This window comes from Misgurnus anguillicaudatus, chromosome 21 (assembly GCF_027580225.2).
Source record: "Misgurnus anguillicaudatus chromosome 21, ASM2758022v2, whole genome shotgun sequence".
NCBI lineage: Eukaryota > Metazoa > Chordata > Actinopteri > Cypriniformes > Cobitidae > Misgurnus > Misgurnus anguillicaudatus.
Window position 1 is genome coordinate 33,017,255 of NC_073357.2, and position 21,455 is coordinate 33,038,709.

Sequence of the window (21,455 nt, forward strand, 5' to 3'; positions counted from 1 at the left end):
CAGGCGCTATATCTTTACTAATCGACTGCAGATTTAAATACATATACATTCTCGACTGAACTAATCTTAAAACTACACTTTGTGACCAAGAAACGGTAATATAAAGTAACGGCTTTTCCGTCCATTGAGTTGTTATGAGCTTCAAAGCAGCCGAAAGTGTTACCTGTCATTCTGGCCGCCCTCAAATCCGTGGCGGATTCTTAGTTCTCAAACAAAGAGGCTTTTAAAATAACTCCGTTGTTGTTTTCTAGTTTTCGTTTTTCAAACGTGTGCCGTCGAACTGTTGTATAAAAGCAATATCGCTCTCGGAGTCGTGTGATATAGCTCTATATCATCACGGCTGTGATTAGGCCAGAGGCACGAGGCCGAGAGCTATATCACACTCCTACTCGAGCGATATTGCTTAAATATTATGAGTTTATTGGCAGAAACACATCACAAGAGGATGAACAACAATGTAAAGATATCGGATATAATTTATGTGATGATTTAAGAAAATAATGCACACTAACATCTTGAGGAGAGGCCCCGGCTTCATATGTGTACTGGGCAGATTAGAAAGTCTCGAAACCTACGGGAGATTATTATGCAAACATTAATTCATTACCCATTAAATTATACATGATGGTATATTTCATAGTGTGTGTGTGTAGATTTTGCTTAATGCTAATCATGATCAGAATGGGCTGTGATATCTTTCCCAATTGCAATTCGTTGAGATGGGTACCTAGGGGTAACCCTAACCAAATCCCAGAGTGACAGACAGATCAAACAATGGGAGCATCCCTCATACAGTTGGTTTATCTCTAGACAGCACTACTACTGTAAGTATGTGCTCAGGAAATATCACCTGCCTCCCTACAGTATGCTGTCATGAATGTAGATGGCTCCACTTCCAGCACATCATGAACACTGATGGACAGACACTGTATTTGTGTGGTAGGAGATATGTGCTTGTTGTAATTAGTGTAAGCTGCACTGTAAACAACCCAATTTCTCTGCCATTGTATGAACACCAAATTTATGCTTGGCATAGTGGGCATGTCACCATGGTTACTGAGACTCAGGAGTGGCACATAGCAATAGGACAAAAAGCTCAGTAATACAATTGGTGGTCCAGTACCACTTGGATACGCTGGCATGAGGCCCAGAGAGGGAGTAGAGAGGTATATTTGCTACTGCTGTAAGAATGGTGAGGCATGTTTACCATTACTCAGGCAGTAGACTAAAATCTGCGGAAATCTCAGCACAATGGCCCGGCGTGCTTTGTTACTTTTATTAGACTTAAAAAAAAATGTTTTAGCATGAACCATTGTTGTGGTTACAAATGTGAATCGAATGTTCCATGTTTTTTGCTTATATAATCTCCAACTTTGTTGTCTCCATTATTCTTTTCATTATTCATTATTCTACAAACAAGCATTATTGTTTCCTTCTCATCCATTTTCTTTGTGTAGAGGTTGAGTACTTGAAATCTCTAGGAAACACTTTTGAAGAACAAATAAATATCTGCTCTCTTGTTTCAAAAGGTTGGCAGAGCAGACTCTTTGAATATTGACCAAAACACATTATAAATGCACAACCTATGTGCCATGTGCGTTAATGGTATAATATCAACATATATTTTTATGTTACTTTAACTTTTAAACTTGTTTTTTCTAAGTTATGTCAACTTAACACAAGTCAAAACTTTAAAAACTACACTGCAAAAAAATGATGTGGTAATTTTTTACATATTGTGTGTCATGCCATTTAATGCGTTATTTCATGTTAAAATAAATGAAAAGGACAACACAAGTTGTGTTAAAAGCAGTGATGGGAGTAACGTGTTACAATTAATTCTGTTACTGTAATTCCACTAATTTTAGCGGTAATAAACATGTAACGAAGTTTTTTTTTAAATCAAGTAACGCAGTTACAATTAGTGAAATTTAAATGAGTTGGTTACTCACATTAAATGTGTCGTCCCTATACTAACACACATTCTGTGTTATTATTCATTGTGCCGCCCCCAATGATCCTGCGACGTTAGATCAGAAATGTCTTGTCTGCAAGTGTTCTCACAAAATAAAGTAACGTGAGTAACCAACTCATTTAAATTTCACTAATTGTAACGGCATTTCTTGATTTAAAAAAAAATACTTTGTTACATGTTTATAGTGGAATTACAGTAACAGAATTATTTGTTACGTGTTACTCCCATCACTGTTTTGAACACAACTTGTGTTGTCCCTTTCATTTATTTTAACATGAAACAACGCATCAAACGGCACGACGCACAATGTGCAAAAAAATAACACATCATTTCTTGCAGTGTAGGTTGATTTAAACTTCATGCTGCATTTTTTACAGTGTGAGATTTAAATTATTAGAATGAGATGTGAAGATAGATTTTATTAGAAACAATTTTCTTTTTTATATTCCAAAAAATGCATCACATGGGCATAAAGACAAAAAAAGAAAGACTCTTAACCTTCTTTAAAAGGGAAAGTGATACAAAGAGAAAAAAACAATGAGCTTTGAGAATTTAATTCTGCATTTAACTCTAATGAAAGTTTTAGCATCAATTGTTGTCAAATACCATTTTTTGTATTTTTTATGTAATGCAAAGACCTTCAGATATTTAAATATGACTTAAGTCTTACTTTATTTGAAGCCAATGTATTAAATTCAAGTAAACGCTCTGATGAAGAATAGCCAGGGGAGCAATGGTCTAAAAGTGAGTACCTAAACCCTATATAGGTGGGAAGCATCATGTATGGCTGACCAGCACATCTTTGTGAATGTCCTATCAATAGAAGCGTTGTTACCCATGCAGCATGAGGGGAACCTTGTCTAAGCATACACTTACATTAGGGATCTACTGAATGCCATTAGTGCTTTCCTAACAAGAACTGTGAAGAATAAAGTCAGACTTAACTGATAAATATTCATGAAGTTGAAATTGAAAGAGGGAATAAAGAAGAAAGATAGGGGAAAGGAAGGACAGTAGGGGAAAAAGACTAGGAGACAAAAGGACAAGACAGGCAGAAAGGTTAAGAAAGGTTGCTGTATAAAGACCTATACAGATGAATAGAATAGGCTGAATAAAAGATCTAAAAAGCTGGAACCCTTAGTTTAGTTTTTTAAGTCTGTTTAAAAGGTAAAATAGAGGTTGAATCAATAAAAGTTTAAACAATAAAAGGAGATTGATTCTGTATAAGAAAGTGTGCTTGACTTAATTGGCAAGATGGAAAGCAGCTGACTTTCCATACTAATCATTGGTATTTGACTGGCATGTCACTACTCATACAGTGAGTTAAACATATGATATCTGTCAATCATCTTTTAAATATTTGATCTCAATGTGTTATAAAACTGACAACCTATATTATATGACTTACAAAGTAGCTAAGTTTCCATCCACTTGTCAATCGAATTATCTGAAGTTCGGTTAAAAAACTTATGCGAATAAAGCTGGTGAAAGTGTGTTTCCATCCAACGGCTTTAAAGCGAATAAAAACCTGTGCGTGATGACGTCACATGCTGGTTTGCGATCAAATTGGTATATCGAATTGATTTGAGACATTTGAAGGTGTTTCCATTCATTTTCGCACTGAATCGCACAATATTCAGGCAAACATTTGCGAACAAAGTTTTGCCAGACAAATTTACGGCATTTCACAAGTTTTAAGTGCTTATGTGCCAGCTGAGCTGATAGCGACATATCAAGCTATAATAATAAGAAAATTACGTTAACATCAAATTGCTATGATGATGCAGATGCATGTAAATGCCCAACGACAACGGAGGCATTAACGTGAAATGATAGTCCGGATCAATTCTTAACGTAATTGAGAACGAAAAAATATCTTTAGAGTTGTTAATAAGCCAATAAAGCTACGAGGGTTCTTTGGCCGAGGATATATCTCATCAAGGTCGAATTTGCTTTTATTTTCCCTCCGGCACCGTTGCGAGATAACTCTCTTTTTTGAAACACGTATAGTTTGAGCGCCTCATTTACTCCGGAGGACGTCTTGTCATAACCATTGTTGGACATTTCCTTCGCGAGTTCCTGATAAATTATGGCATTTCTTAGATTTTTGCTATCTAAAATAGAGCTGTAATCGAACCCGAAAGTATATTTAGATTGACAGCTTTTTAAAAGCCCGAACCCATTTACAGCCATACATTATTTAAATTTGCGCACGCAAACAGCTTTTATCAAGAATGAGTAATTTACACAGGTTTTAACATTATTTATTAATGACTAACTGGGCTACACGTCACTTGGAAGTTGAAACAAAAAAAAAAAAATAAGTCATCTGTAACATCGTAACATCTCGTTCTAAATAGGCATATGCAATACATTATAGGCCAACATGCCAATAAAAACAATTATTTCTTAACGAATTAAATTAAGATAATACATTCTGAATAAGATGGTTATTTGGGAATAACGAAATTAGGATAAAGGTTCTGTGGTATTTGCTTCGGCACTTTCTTTACATTAATGCCAACATTAGTCTATATCCTCTGTCTAAATTATGTATTTAATACTAAGTAATATTTAGTTATAAATTAAAAAACCTTTACTCACCAAGATTAGCCATTTTTGTTGAGGAAATTATTAAATCCAATGTAAATGGCTTCAGCGTGGTCAGCATTGAACTTGACAGCTCATTTACCGTGCAAAGGCGGAGCACGAGCCCGTGTAAAATGTTAGAAATGAAGCCCGAATGAAACCCGTCGGGTTCGGGCAAAGATCTTCAGCTCGTTATTTTCTCTGCTAAATTAAATTTAAAATGAATCTCGTCTCGTCGTTTGTCCACTTACATCTGACTTTGTTGACACACGCAATGTGTGCCACCAGAGCGGAAATGACCTAAAACTTTTTCTTCTTGTTTTGTGTGTGGGTTGCAACCATAAAAGGACCTAAACCTTAATCGCAAATCATTATTTATTCGGCAAATAACGTTTCCATCAGCGTTTATCGGATAAGCCATATATCGATCAAGATAAAATCCGATGAGATCGAACGTATTTCTTTTGAGTCGATATTCATGAAATTCAATCGAATTTTACTGTTTCCATAACGCATTTTTCATTCGATATCACTTAATTCGGATAAAAACATGTGGATGGAAACATGGCTAGTGTCATTACTAAATGACAGATGCCAATCTGAATGTTTAATTGAGTTTTTCCAGAATATGCAATAAAACCGGCAATATTACCAAAAGGCACCTACTGAGAAAACATTTATCCAAAATTTCAACAGGATCTAAAACTATTCACATCAAATGAGGTCATTTCAAAAATTTCATACATTAAAATGAAACCGATGATTTATTTCTAAATGACAAACTGACACTTTTGTAGTGTAAAGATTTGAAAAATGTTGCCAAATGTATACCATAAATTAAATTAGTGTTTAAAATTTTTTCAACAGGTTTGTTACAGTTGGCTAAGAACATTAAAAAATGCAGAGCTTAGAAATAATATGTGACATATTTGTCATTTCTTTCAAGTAAGCCTTTATACTAAGATTTTTAAAAGAGATTCCTTTATTTACCTTTATGTTAGAAAAAAATTGTCAACATACGTAGGCTACCCTTTCAAAAAGTACACCTTTGTACCCATTTTATTTTTATACGTCAGAGGTACATATAGGTACCAAATGTCTCCAATTATATAAATTAAGACCTTTTTAGGACCCCAGACCAGTGTTGGGGAAAGTTACTTTTGAAAGTAATGCATTACAATATTAAGTTACTCCCCAAAAAAGTAACTAATTGCGTTACTAGTTACTTTTCAGGGAAAGTAATTCTTATGTTACTTTTGCATTACTTTTTTAATTGGCTGAGGCTTGATCTCTTTCAGGCCTTGCAGGCGTTTTTTATGACCTGAGAAGTTCTGCATTCAGAATTTCATTTTCCATCACAAAAATGTCAATCTTCGTTTCTGACCAAAACTGTTCCCACTCAACACGCACACATAATAGAGTGCATAATTCTACGTGACTATGTTCAGTTTAATTCAAAACATGTTTTTTATCAAATTAATTAAACTGAAAAGTAACTTGCATTACTTTTTTTAAAAAAGTAACTCAAATATAAATTTGCACATTTATGCATTACTTTAAAAAAGTTATATTGTTACGTAATGCATTACCCCCAACACTGCCAGTGACAGCTGGGGTACATATCGTGACCATTTTTTTCTAATAGTATATAGAGGAACATCGGTTGAAGCATTTATGTTTATTTTTTGTTTCCTTATGAACTGAAAGTATACTAATCAAGATTTGAAGTGGATCATAAAAGTTTATCAAAGTTGACCTATGACAAAAAAAGCTATTGCTTTTAAGACAAGTTTTCTGAAAGGTTTTGATCCACTTCAATGAATATTGTATATTTAGCACATAATGAATAGAACTGAGATGTTCAGATGCAAAACCCTCTAATTTTATCTGACGTTTTCTGTAAACAAGCATTTTTTTATCAGGCTCTTATGTTTAGGTTTCGTAACTCACTTTAATAGCAATGAAAAGGTTATTAGTCAGTAATTAAAACACCTTATATTTTAACAAACGTCACTTTAGTCATTTCAGTGGCATTTAACAAATTTGACTTTGTCCTTCCCTACAAAACCCTAGAAGTGCATGTTAGCGCCACAAAAAACACTTCTTTGTAGAAGACATAGTAAACAGTTGCAAAATCAGTAAAGATAACTAAAAATCATTGCAACTAATGAAAGTCAGAATGTAGAAAAATGATGAACCACATATTAGGGGGCGCTGTGATCCACATTCAGGTTGTATTCAGGTCCAAATACTCACAAGAGACACAAGTTTGTGATTCACTGTTGTTTTGCATGCTGTCGTTCATCGAATTCATGCACTTCGCTGAATAATGATTTGCTGGTTTTTGCAGCTGAACTCTTCAATTTTATATATGTCAAAAAAGTTTGAATGAAAAGGTTAAAAATACTTTGAGACTGCTAATAGTTGTTACAAAGGGAAATTAGTTTACTCTCTTTGGCAATAACATGTTTAATATTTCTTTTTTTAGTAAGTGCTTGGGCAGTACAGCAAAGACATAAAAAATGCTAAAGAAGGGCTATAATCAACTAGGTATACTACATATATCAGCAAAACATATCTCTCGGGATCCATCGAGCAGCACGAAACCAACACACAGTTCACAACAAATAAAAAACAAAAAAGAAAGGATTCATATAAATAAATCCAAGTTAGGTAAAACTATATTTTAAAAGACTAACTTTCTTTCAAGACAAGTAGAGGACATTAATCAGGTTAGATTTTATATCAACAGTTTCAAAATGCTGGATACTCGCACACTGTCATCTTGGCATAAAAAACCCTGAGTAACCCATGAGATCAAGTCATGAAATAAATGAACTACAGTCAACTTTGGGATGTGATAATGGATCTCAAAATAAAAATAGCTTTGGGATGAGAATCATAATGGCAGTGGACTGTTGCCCTATTGCCTATAATTGTTAATTTCTAAATTGAGCAATTCCAGCGTTATAGACATATATTTAATTACATATATACATACCGTAAGTCAAAACGAGTTTGTTTAAAATGTGGAGTGCAGAGATTTGAAAAATGTTGCTTTTCAAGTTGCAAATCAAATTAAGAAGGAAATGCCAAACGAATACAGTAAAAATATCTGCTTTGATTAATCACAATTAGTTAAGCAGTTACTGACCTGTTACCTTTGGAGTATCATCGATACACTGGTATGTTTGGCTAGCTAACTCACAACTGTCCACTTTCATAAATAAGTTCAAATAAGTTAAATAAGTAATGATGTCATGTAAAAACCTTACAAATATGATAAGAAAATAAATATGCTGTGTAAAAATGGCCTTGCATTGCGAGAAAAAAATCCATTTGTATACACAAACAACCTTGACATAGGCGTGCATACATTGACCTTGAGTTAAAAAATCAACCTGCTCAAAAATGTTTGCAAGTGCAACAAAATGTAACATTCTCTCAAATATGTAAGTAACATTTTTGTCTGTGCATTCTCTATGGCGCAATGGCATGTCCTAAACATAACAGTGGCAGCTCGTGACTGCTCATCCAAGGGGCGCAAATTCAAAATATGTGTTGGGAGTGTCATGTGTGTTGCTTGCGTTTTTAAAATATGTTTTTGTTGCGTCATGTGAACCATGTGCATCACGTTTTTTTTCAAAATAAGTGCCTGCTGCAAACGCGTCAAGAGACGCTCACGTTCCCAAAATACATGCAAGACACTCCCTTAAAGGATTAGTCAATTTTCTTAAAAGAAAAATCCAGACAATCCACTCACCACCATGTCATCCAAAATGCCGATGTCCTTCCCCGTCCAGTCGAGAAGAAACCATGCCCCTTGAGGAAAACATTGCAGGATTTTTCTCATTTTAATGGACTTTAATAGACACCAACATTTCATACTTTACTCAAAACTTAACAGTTTTTCTCAACGGAGTCTCAAAGGACCACAAACGATCCCAAACGAGGCACAAGGGTCCCATCCAGCAAAACGACCGCCATTTTTGACAAGAAAAATAACAAATATACACTTTTAAAGCACAACTTCTCGTCTAGATCTGGTCGTGATGCGTCAGTGTGACCCCACGCAATACGTCATGACGTCAAGAGGTCACAGAGGACGAACGCGAAACTCCGCCCCAGTGTATACAAGTGGTTGAAAGAGGACCGTTCCGACATTGTTGTATGTCAACTGATACTAATTAATGTCTTTGTGGCAGTTTATTGTTTAAAATGGTCCGCAAATGTGCGTTTTATATATGTAACAAGTGACCTCCCTACGTCACTACGCATTTACGTTAGGTCGTGCTGGACCGGACCTAGACGAAAAGTTGTGGTTTAAAAGTACACATTTGTCATTTCTCCTGTCAAAAATGACAATCGCTTCGCTAAATAAGACCCTTATGCCTCGTTTGGGATTGTTTATAGTCGTTTGAAACTGTCAAGTGCCGAGTCAATTACCAAATGTTGGGCTCCATTAAAGTCCATCAAAACTAGAAAAATCCTGCAATGTTCTCCCCAAAAAACACAACCTCCTCTCGACCCAACAAAAAAAAAACATCAACATTCTGGATGACATGGTGGTGAGCAAACCATCTGGACCCCTCCCCCAAGAAAATGGACCAATCCTTTAACAGTAAACTCTGATTACGCATGAGATTATGAGAGTATCTGGCAAACGCAAGCATCTCTTTTATCAGCAGGCACTTATTTTGACAAGACACCTAATGCACATTCACACACTCGACGCGCAGAACACATATTTTGAAATGGGCTACATACATGTTGTGACGAACTTCGCATCGAGCGCCCACAAAAAAAAGAAGTCACCGGCCGCCACTGGTTAGTATGTCTGCACTCCAAAGTACATGCTTAAAACAGGAATTAAAAATAGTATTGTTTTTACTTTAATTTATATATCTACATTCTGAGGCCGATTGTGGTGTGGAATTGCCCAATTTATTTATAGTGGTGGTGTTCTAATGCAGTTAAGTGAAGTAAACAATATTTAAAGAAAAAAGCTTGGTTTAATTCCAATATACTGCATCATCATGGTTGTTCAGAGAGAACGGTGTGCTTTGTAGAAACTTCTAGACGAGCTGATGCAGATTTTTGACAGTGGCATGACTGAGTAGTTTAAACTACTGTTGTTTGCACTCTGCAGGCTGAGGATCCTCAGTCTGAAAAAAAAAATGAAATATAGGGATGAAGAGAAAAATTCTTATCAAGTAAAAATAACTGAAGGCTGAAACAGCAGGAGGAAAAGATAAGGTCAAAAGAAAGTGGCTAATGAAAGCAACATTGCACTGAAAGATCCCTGTAGGCATTCATACAATCAACAATATAGCTAATAATTAAGGTTAAAAGTGTGAAAGGTATCTAAAGAAATTTAAGAGGGCATTTCACCATAGCCTGATCCTTCAAAATAAAAAGTGGTGTCTGAAGTATTGCATGCATAAAGGGTTTATGTCATAAGGAATCACTTTTTTTGTTAAAGATCAATGTCAACACAGACCCCAAGGAATGACATGTTTTCAGCATTCATACTTGGTGATACACTATCACCCTGAACAGGTGAATGTGACATAAGCCACAGTAACATTTGAATGTATAAAAAAGCCCCATAATTGCTCTGAAAAAGATGACCTATTAAATTATAAATAGTATATGTTAAGCAGGATTGTGGGAAGGAGTAACACAATAAGCAAAATGGATTGAAGCACCTTGTCCCAAATTCTCTGACATAGAAGATATTTTCTACTCACGGCAGATCTTGGATAACTCACCAAATGTAAACAAATGCTTCTGGTTTAGAGAATTTGGGCAAGAACATAATTATATTAAAAGAATGGCTTTGCATTTTACAGGGTTACTGTGGGTACAGGATAGCAGACATAAGCAGAGGCATGACACTAGAGGGCGTGGCAATAACAGTGTCGGTCTGGAATGGACTCATGACATTTCTTTCTTACCTAGAAATGTATGAGGTGAGAATGACTTATGCCTGTAAACATTCATAATCATCATTATTCATCACGCATGCAAATAACCCACAAATATTCATCAAAAAAAACAAAAAAAAACAGACATTAATAGTTACAGAGACTGAGAAATGCCCCACAAAGTTAGGCCAACACAATAATCCATTTTCATTCAACTAATGCAGATAAAAAGGGAATCTAATCCAAACTGACCTTAGGTTTAGATTTCCCCTCTTCTTCATCATCCTCATCCTCCTCTTCTTGGTCCTAATGCACACAAAACACAGTTGTTCCACGCAAGTTTTCCAGACACTGAATATTTCATTCTCCATCAATAATACATCAATGCTAAACTCACCTCCTCTTCGTCCTCATCCAGTTCCTCCTCCTCAAACTGTCGGGCGTTAAAAAGATCCAAAAACACAAATTAATGTACACCGAAATGTTTTACTGAATCATAAATCAAGACATGAAGTAGTTGCTGCAAATACATACGCTATCATCATCGTCCAGAGCTTCTCCTGTAAAATACAGAACTGCTCTCGGCACAATTCTTTCCCTGAAGAAATGGCCAATTTCAAAATCTGTGGCTAGGGTGTACTCGGAGTCCTCGTCCTGTTATATAAAACAAACACAGGAATTCGATCATCCTCAATTTTCATTTGGAGTGATTAAGATAGGATAGCAACTAATACATCTCTAATGAAGAACGGTTTTCATTACGGTCAATTTGTTATTGTAAATTAAAAACTAAAAGAAGAGTAAAGAATTTGGTTGAGCTTAAAGGAAAAACTTACCAATTCTTTATCTGGTGAAACTAGAAGCAAAAAATAAATGCCAATGAATTCATAAGATTGCATGAGTATACATGCAGTATAAAATATACTGAATAAACTTGAATAGTAAAGTGGTCTGTTGATCATCAACAAGATACAACTTATCACTGTTTACTATTAAAGGGACACTCCACTTTCTTTGAAAAGAGGCTCATTTTCCAGCTTCCCTAGAGTTAAACAATTGATTTTTACCGTTTTGGAATCCATTTAGCCGATCCATTTAGTGTCCCTTTAATAACAATTTATTATCTTTATTAATTAACATTACCATTCCGTAGTTAAACAAGTTTGAGTTTGAACGGAGTTTCTTACCTTATAGCGTTACTGATATTACAGTGGCCAGTCTTAAAGCTCCCGTTCTGTCTGTGATTTTGAAGCTTTGATTGTGTTTATAGTGGGCAATATAACATGTGTTCATGTTTCACGTGTAAAAAACCGCAATATTTTTCACACAATTTACTTATCTGTATAGCGCTGTTTTCACTGTCCTCAAAACAGGCTGATGTCTTCCTTGTTCTGTGAAGTCCCTCCTTCAGAAATACGTATCAAGTTCTGATTGTGTAGTTTGTTTAGTGTGCTGTGATTCGATAGCAGCTTAGCTTAGCAGAGCCGTTTGACCCAAAGCTGGTGACTGACGTATTCCTGTGGGCGGAGTTTAGTCAACAAACTGTTTTACTGACGTCATTAAAGCAGGAAATAGAGGGCTGTAGTCCAAACCGGACGTTCGTTGTAGGCTTTTAAAGAGGAATTCTATTGAAGAAAATATATCGCCTGGCAGTGAACTTTGAGCTTTATCCTTTTACAGGTATTATTTATGCTATTATAGCAACATTACACACTAACTAGGGTTTAAAAAATTGTATCAGGAAGAACGTGACCTTTAACAGTGTTTGATATTCAGCTCTTCTTGTTTAATTATATAATTTCGCAGAATGAGAAAAAACATCCATATCTGAATGAATAGGACTCAGGAAGTACAATATACATGCGGTAGTAAGACCTTACGGCAGATCACGTTGGCCAAAACACGAAATGAACCACGTTTTCAAAAAATATTGCGGGCAAACACAGACATTTGCATCCGGGCGAGATAAAATTTCTCAGAGGACCTCTGAGTTCGGCGAAAAACAGTAGGTAAATTGTTCTGGAATTCTTACTGAGGTCATCAGAGAAAAACACAGGCTGATTCGGACGGGATTAAAAACACAGAGGACCTCTGTGAAGCACGATTTTCTCAGAGGTCCCCCTGTAAAACTAATCCCGTCCAAATAGGGCTTAAGATCGACTGAAAATTAAAAGTTGCGTTTTTCTAGGCCGATATGGAACGATACTCTCATTCTGGCGTCATAATCAAGGCTGCCATAACATGGCTGCAGGAGGTGCAATGATATTACGCAAAGCCCAAAAATAGCCCCCCGGAAACTTTCAATAGCAGCAAAATATCAAAACTCTTTGGTCATTTTCGATGCTAAGGGCCAGACCCAGAGATCAGCTTCACGGACTCCAAAATGGTAAAAATCAATTGTTTAACTCTAGGGGAGCTGGAAAATGAGTCTATTTTAAGTGAAGCGTCCCTTTAATGTTCAAGTTTTATTTTAAACACCATCTATGGCTTTGTTCATGGCAAGACCAAGTCACTTTAAGACTGGTGATGTGAATCACCTTTAGTAATATATTAAGAATATTGTGAAACTTTAATAGGGTTGAAAAAGTTAAAAAAGGAGTCATTGGGGACTTGTTTAGTGATGACCCTCGCTGTCCCCCTGCCTTTATGTTTCTGCTTCTTCTTGATTGTTTTTACCGTCACATCTTTGCCTTTATGCCAGTCAATATCACACCTGCCAACAGGAGGAGATGAAAAATGAAATAAACCTATTGCGAGGAAGCTGGTGCGAAAATATAAAGCTGTTGAAAAGCTGAGTTGATATTGTTTAAAATGAAAGGCTGCTCACCCCTCACAGTCGATGATTTCTGGTCCCTCAAAAGAAAACGGGTCATCTGCGTCTGGCTCTGACTTCATCTTATATACTTTAGTGAGGACTGTGTTGGTGAAGTATTCATTGGGTTCAAAATGAAACTCTAATGTAAAGCTCTGAAAAAAAGCAAGTTAGGTCTTACCATTATGTAACAGAAGGCTAAATCTATTCAGAACTCAATATATATACAGGCATCTTCTTCACTCTGTCTTCAACACAAATCCTTAACATTCTTACCATGGGCTGATCGGGTCCAGAAAAGATTACTTTAATATCTTGTAGATGTTTAAGTATTGGTTCATCGTGTTCCTGTCAAAGACATTACAGGCAAATTTATTCTACTTTTCACATATGGTTTTTAACTCTTTCCCTGCTATTGATGAGTTATATCGCCAAATTAAGAGAAACTGCTTAGTTTTTACGACAATCCGTATTTCCACTATTATCCACTAGGTGATGCTCTTACCAAACTTATGAAACACTGAAGCAGAGGGACTGTTCTTTCATATATTGTATGTTCATATATAAAGAAGAAAATTTTCTGGATAGCATTAAAGTTTGGTGAAAATTATTAAAAAGCAACTTAAAAACGCTATTGGGGAAAGAGTTAAACATTTTTTAAATATTTTACCATGGCCATGTCATTTTAATTAAACTGTATTCTTCATAATATATGATACTGTATTCAGAGGTTATTCAGTATTGCCTGCCCAAGGTAACAGAGCATGAGCACATATTAAATAATCATCACTCAGAAAATAATATTGAATTCATCAAAGAAGAAGGTCGGTCTTGAATGTCTAATGTTTCACTGTATCACCTGCAGCATATCACTCAACATGTCCACACTTCGGAATATTGTAAGCCAGAACTCTGGAATTCCAGTGGGGTTTTCCTTATTAGCATCCTCCGTTTTCTCCTCTACAACAGCCTTCGTCTTCAGATCTTCTGCAAAAAGCAGGTTTGGCTTAAATTACTCGACACCTGTCACATCTACAATCATTTCTATGTCTTACTAAAGAGATAAACTCACTGCTAATGCTTCTTCATCCTCATGGTCACTGTGCCATTCACACTCCTCATCAGTGGGTTCAACTCTGCCAGAGATAGTGTCGCTTCTCTAGAAACACACAAAGAGCTCATGAATGTACACAGTATACCATATGACCCTTTTATATCCAGATCACATATCACAGAAGTGCTACCATTCACCTCAAATGACCTTTACTGAAATCTGTAAGGAATGCTATTTAGTTTAGCAGAAGACACACCTGTACTAGCAAAATATAATTCGAAAGTGTACCTAACAAAAAAAAACCATGTAGTAATATACAGTGCCCTCCCTGTATATGACAAACTGTGTCCTGATGCGTTTATTGTTCACACATGTAAAGCAAAGTATACGTAGTATCAGTTTGATCTATTGCTTCTTGCATTTGGTGACAACAGTCAGGATGAAAGGATGTTGTTCTTTGTTTGTAAAGCATGTATGTGTGGAAACAATAAAATGGTAAAATGCAACGATATTTTGTGTATTTGGTATAATACAATGCGTTTGTGTGGTTTATGGTTAAAAAACTAATTTGTTCTACATACTGTACATTTGTTCCAGATATACTGCTTTCCCAAAAATGCATTGATTTTGTACAAAATTAAAACATTTTGCCTCTGATATGTTGTGATTGGAATACCTCAGCCGGAAATGTGACGCTCCTAACCATGTTGGAGGAATTATGATAATGTCAGTCTTGTCTAGTCAACAGGCCCAGGAAGTAAACTACTGCCTACAATCCGTGTGTTTGTTGTAGTCCAAAATAAGAGATTTACGTTGGAAACGATAACTCATTATCATTGTTTACTTGGGGGTATGTACCTTTTGCACATTGTTAACATGTACTAATACACACTTACACACCAAAGGAAATGTAAAATGGTGAATCGAACCTCTCTAGTACCATTCTGTACTTTTATTGCATATTATTGCAACACCATATGTAAGGAATAATTGACGACGGGCCTTTGAATTATTAGAAAAATAAGGCACACCCGAGGTGGTGATGCGGCCACGTCACAAAGCGGAGTGCATTATTTTTCAACTATTCAACAGCCCGAAGTGAAGACGCCCCCAACTGAACATTTTAGGGGAGCAACCAAAATGTAGGGGCGCACATCGTAAATCAACATGCTAACCAAATAATCACATTTCTACAAATTTCCACTGTATTACTAATAAATACTTTGATGATAGATGCAGAAAGTACAATGTACTGTTTTAAATTCAGTGTCACATCACAAAAAAAGGTCAAATTTACTGGTCGCACATGTGCGACTGGATATAAAATTTAGTGGCACACTTTCAAATTTTGGTGGCAAAATGCCAGTCTGGAGCCCTGTACGATTACCACACCTCTAGAAATCGATGATATATTTAAAGGGATTTGTTTCGTCCAGTTTTTGTACTTAAATCGCTATTGTGAGTAGGACTATTTCTTCTGCGTCTCATCCAACGGCTCTTTTGCTTGTTCCAAAACTTCATTTTAAAGCTGACCATGGAAGCTTAAGCCATTGATAGCATTCTAATGCAGTTATTAATGAAGTTATTAGAAAGAGAGTGAGAGCGACAATGAGAGAGAGAAAAAGAAAGATAGAGAGAGAGAGCGATTGTGTGAACTAGACTACTTCTGTGCGTTTCTAAACAGTGCTGTTATTGCCTCAGAAAATCGCCTGTCATGTTGTTTTTGTTAGTCTGTTAGTACAGCTAACTATGCGAAGTGATATGGAACTGTAATGCAGGCAATAGAGCTGCCTGAAACTACATTCGCCGTGTGTTTCCCAGAAAATAATTGCACACCTCAGAACGTTCATCAGCCAATCAGATTCAAGCATTCACGGACCCGTAGTATAAAATATAATATGCAAAACATGAACTTACTTTGTCAAATAACGGCTGATAGAGAGCTGCATACTTTCTCTCCAGCTCATGCACCTCCTTGTAAAACTTTGCTTCAATGTGTGTGCTTTTGACCTGAAGATTTCGTAAGGCATTCACTCTTCTTTTCACAGACTTGGGTAAACTGGACAGAAAAAGATTGGGAGGTGGGGGGAAGAAGGCATTGTGTGAGCAGAAGGGTGTTCACTAATGCACAGCTGGTGCATTTCCCTGTTCTCCGGGGCTAAAAAACAGGTTCAAGGTTCGACCTTTTACAGTAAATTTGTAAATGTGCCAAGCTCTATATCCTATCCCTTTTTATATCATATTTACATCACCTCATTTCTGATAATTCAAGTCATGCACTTCATGAGAACATTAAAAGATATGATATGATATTCTTGGTGCAGTTGCTGAGGCTGTTTTAGAGCCAGTGGCCTTCTTGGAAGTTTGGCAATAAATAGTTATCTTTCCATGGGTCTCTTATGATGAGGCTAATGATAAAAAATGGTTGTTCTCATCATATTATGGATCTAACTTATAGGTTAGCTATAAACCCAAGATTTGTGTTAAAGTTGCAGTTCTTAGCAATTTATTATGCTGCCTGAATAATCTTGTTCAGTTATGTTGTACGTGCAGAGTCCATAAAAGTATCATTAGTAACAGTGAAAAGGAACTGGGCAGTTTTAAAATTCTATGCAGGAAATATAAAACACATCCAGCCAGGAACTACTATACTGCAGACATGAAAGAATTAAACCATAATGCTGTGACCATGCAAACATAATCTACTCAGATTCAGAGCAACGGAAAGTTGTGGATTTCATTGTTTACCTCGCCATGATGGAAGCACTATGTGAGACACTGTCTACTTTGTCCTGAAGAGCTGCCAGTGCCTGTGGATTCTGCATCGCCTGGTCACTTAGCTTTCCTGAAAATAACATGCCATCAGCTTAGACAGCTAGCTTAAAAATAAAAACGAGTGAATACCCTCATGAAGCAATCACTAGAAAAACAAAATAATGTTAATTACTTAAATCCCTCTGCTTTATCCAAATCGACAACTAAAAGCATTGTTTGCTTCAGAAGAAGCATAAAATAGCATTTGGCCACTAAGGTTTCAATTTTGTTTCAAATTTAATTTAGGTCTCGGTAGTATTGTGAGATTGCACAAATATCTTACAGACTTTTCTATTAAATTTTCGTCAGTGATGTGCTAAACCTTCATAAAACTTTTACAGTGAAACATTATACTTGCTTTTGTGAGAGCAGCACCTTAACCATTGTATTTCACAAGATAGACTAACAACTTTAAATAAAAAGCAATTTCTCAACGATCTAATAAATGTCTCAGCATTTCAAAAGCTAACCAAAGTTAGGTTTCATCTAAATGATGTAAGCTTGTTATTGAAAAACAATTACAAGACATAAATAGTTTGCTTACCTTTGGCTTCACTCTCACCATCCATATTGATACACCAACTCAAAAACTCTGTATGAAAAACAAAAGTTCGCACAACTCAAGTTAGTCTACAATTTCAGGATATTTATTGAAGACTTTCTAAAGACACAATAGAGAAACACACTGCAGGGCTCAACGCAAATAATTTTTTATACTGGCCTGGTCGGGCCAGTGGTTCAGAATTTCACTTGCCATGACAAAATTTTCACTGGTCCCAACAAAAAAAGGTCACATATTTAAAATAATAATTCAAAAGTCAAATATAATTGTATGAATATACATTTTATTTGTCATTTATTAAGAAAATTGTCAATTTTAAATGAAAAACTCTAATTCTTAAATTTCACAACTTTTTCAATGAAAAAGGCTCTCAACTTGTATGCTTTACCTGGAAACTGACAGCAAACTGCAAAACATTGCATCATTAATTTCGTCGTGTCTGCTTCCAAGATGTAAAAGAAATATGTTTTCGTTTGTCCTCGTAATTAGAGGGCGGCGCCACCTTAACAACTTTTTTGCTCTACCAGCTGACGGAACGCGCATTAGTGTCCACAAAAACCAATAAGGTAGAAGAAACTTCATGACTTTGCTGAGAAGTTAACTTTTGCAACACTTAAATGTGTAACATTGCATAAATATTTTAGTGACTGAGGGCAAAGCACTGGCCCGATCGGGCAAGTGACAATACTTTTTACTGGCCCGAACGTCTCTCACACTGGCCCCGGGCAGTCCTTTATGTTGAGCCCTGCACTGATATACAGTGATGTTTGACAACATCCTCACTACTGCACAACCACTACATCTCTGTGGTTAACATCATTCTCTTTTCATTTTGAACTCTACGGTTTAAATGAAGGAAGTAGTAGCTCCAATATTAGGCTTTGCAGAGAAAGCCCTTCTCATAGAAACGAGTTTCCAACAAAATAAAAGTTATGGTACAACAATAGAACTGAATGTGCTGTATAATAAACCAACTAATACAACAAACAAAGTGACATATATATTAAATATTTTGAAACTTCTCATAGTTATTGAAAAAGATCCAATATTATTTGAAGCTCAAATTGCAGGAGCAGAAGCTAGTGTTGGCAATTCCGGTAACTGCCTTAAACTGGGGACACACCTAATGATTTTCGTACAGATTTGCAATTTAATCATAATGACTGATCATGCCTAGTCTTTTCCAAGTAGTCTTTTTTACAGTCACAGATAAAAATTAATTTATGGAAGTAACAGTCTTTTTGTGTGTTGAGTCTAAGCTTAGAATGTTTCAACAAGTTGTTATGTGTGTCCAGGCCTGGATTGGCCATCGGGAGGACCAAGATTTCCAAAGGGCTGGTCTGTTTTTTTGGCCACAAGGGCCGGTGTTGTCATGTCACTGGGTGGAAGGTTGCTGTGCCTATGCTGCCAGCACTCGCAATATTTTCCAGCCCCACTCGCGTAATTTGCGGGTGGGAGATATCTCCAATTCTTGCATTACGGTCAATTAACATCACAAACACATGGAAAATGCAGGACGCGCAGCTTCTTCTGCGTTTCTATCGCTTGCCTTTGAACACGAGTTTTGTTTTAGACGTGTTTATATTTAAAATAAACGTCAGTGCGACTTGATACGAACGGCCTTTAAAAGGAAAATCGTCATTTTTAAAAATCTAAGTCATAGATGTAACAATGAATCATCATTATCGTCTATTGAAAGAATAAATAAAAATTATTTGATGCAATACTCATCAGTTTATTGGAAAACAGTTTCATACGAATATGATGTTTTCTCAAGTAAAACAAAATATTGAAAGTCCAGTATATATTTGTTCTTTTTTGACACAAAGTAGGCCTCCCTATGTTATTTGGCAATATACATGATCTAAGTACTACAAAATTAAGAAGGATTTTTTCCCATCCGTTTCCCCTGCATACTTGATATATCATGCTTATATGGGGTTTCCAAACTTTTTCAACCCAACAGGTAATCTCAAGACCCACCATTAAAAAAAATAGAAATATTGGGGAACACAAACACATTTGTTCCCTTTTAGTAGTTTGAATACATTTAATGAATCATATTAAAATACTTTATGGTGGGGCTGCATGATTATGGCAAAAATTATAATTGTTAAGGCTACTGTATTTGAACTGAATTGGAAATTATTTTTTGAATTATACAATGGGTTGCAGGGCTGTATGTACCAGTACACAATTGCAGACTATGGGCTACTGAGGATTTAATTATGTTATTTTAATATAGTCAAATGAACTAAAGTGGGACTTACCGGTCTAAGGCATGAAACTCCAGGGCTAAAAATGAGCCCCACACTCCAGCTCTGGGTGTGTACACTACCCAGCATTAGCTGCCTGTAACTTTCTGAGGAAGCTGACACTTTTTGTGTTAACTAGTGGTGGCATTTCTGGTAACAGGCTTAGCTGCCAGTAACTTTCTGAGGCAGCTGACACAAAAAGAAAAAAATTGTCAGCTGCCTCAGAAAGTTAATGGTGGTACTACTGATAACAACCTCAGCTATTTGTGCTTGCTGCCTTCTGTCAGTGTTTGTAGGTATTGGCACTCGGTGTGCGCGCTTGCTGTCAGCGTAGTTGGCTGTTTGTGACATTTACGCGGTTTGTGCATGCTGTCATTAATGCGTGCGCGCGCTATCAGGCGTTTGTATGAAAAGTTAGGTGCGGACATTCCGAGATTCCACTCAGCCTGGCCCTACTTATTATTTTATTGGGATTTCACAGAAGTATCAAGAGTTATTTTGGTGAAATGAATGTTGTTCAAGATAAACGTATGACAGGGAATAAAAAAAAATAACATTCATTTTAGCTAGTTAAGTTAGCAATTGATCTGTATCTATAAAGAGTCAAGGTACAAACAGATGCGCTTATGTTTGTGCGCAATGATTCTACTAGCAGCTAACACGCTAAACTAGCCGCATCCAGACAACAAACTCAAATTGTGTTTACATCATGTACACATTTACAAAACTAGTTAGGACAAAAATAAACAATTTGAGTTCACATGGATGATGAAGAGGGTCGTGACAGTAACTACCACAACCACCCTCCTCCCTTCAGGGCGGGCAGATGTCGAAAAGTCAAACTGAAGAACGGGGTGAGTGTAAATGCCACCGCTAACAAGCTAACACAAAGCTACACACCCTAAACACAAACACACCCATGACCAAACGACTGTGGTTTTGCGCTTTGACTGTTGGTTTGTGCCAAATAGTATTATTGTTTGCTTACTGACTGAAATTGAAGCTGTAACACTTTGTATTAGTCACTTATCAAAACAAAGATAACATGCGGCGAGGGCACAAGTAACACAATGCAAAATATTTAGAAGCTCTGAAACATAAATCTGCCTTGGCAGTAAACTGGACATTATGCAAGATGTTTTAAATTAAATTTTTATTTTTGATTTGGGAAAGCTGCTGTTCCTACCTGAATCAGCGGGTGTCGTTCAGCTGATGGACTCGGCAGTAAAGCTGAAGCACATTGGTCCGGTAACACCCCGCCTCAGTGAAATCCCAAACCCACCAGTATTTACTTGTCTGCTGCCTCCGTCTCAAAATCTGGTGATCCGCCCTACCTAGACAGCGAGAAATAAGCCGTATTCGACTTCATGCAGCGCAAACCGAGCAGCGTATGACGTCAAAGCACCGCGAGAGCAATTCGGAAGGCTTTTAAATATTTCACTTTCGCGGTACTTTAACGTCATACCA

At 36.4% G+C, this 21,455-nt stretch overlaps 1 protein-coding gene across 2 annotated transcripts; it reads right to left on the reverse strand.

Moving 5' to 3' along the window:
* Window positions 1–9,160: 9,160 nt before the first annotated feature.
* nap1l4b (nucleosome assembly protein 1-like 4b) lies at window positions 9,161–21,330 on the reverse strand. Of its 2 annotated transcripts, XM_073858963.1 has the most exons (15): window positions 21,175–21,330; window positions 17,716–17,763; window positions 17,106–17,202; window positions 16,275–16,416; window positions 14,375–14,462; window positions 14,163–14,290; window positions 13,580–13,651; window positions 13,319–13,458; window positions 13,053–13,204; window positions 11,328–11,341; window positions 11,026–11,145; window positions 10,889–10,924; window positions 10,744–10,797; window positions 10,522–10,553; window positions 9,161–9,729 (listed from the first exon to the last, which is right to left on the reverse strand). In XM_073858963.1, the coding sequence occupies exons 2-14, from the start codon at window positions 17,738–17,740 to the stop codon at window positions 10,548–10,550; spliced, it is 1,074 nt and encodes a 357-aa protein (XP_073715064.1). In that variant the 5' UTR covers window positions 17,741–17,763; window positions 21,175–21,330; the 3' UTR covers window positions 9,161–9,729; window positions 10,522–10,547. The 2 variants fall into 2 exon arrangements, with proteins under 2 accessions (XP_073715064.1, XP_073715063.1); XM_073858962.1 differs by lacking the exon at window positions 10,522–10,553.
* Between the last annotated feature and the right edge of the window lie 125 nt (window positions 21,331–21,455).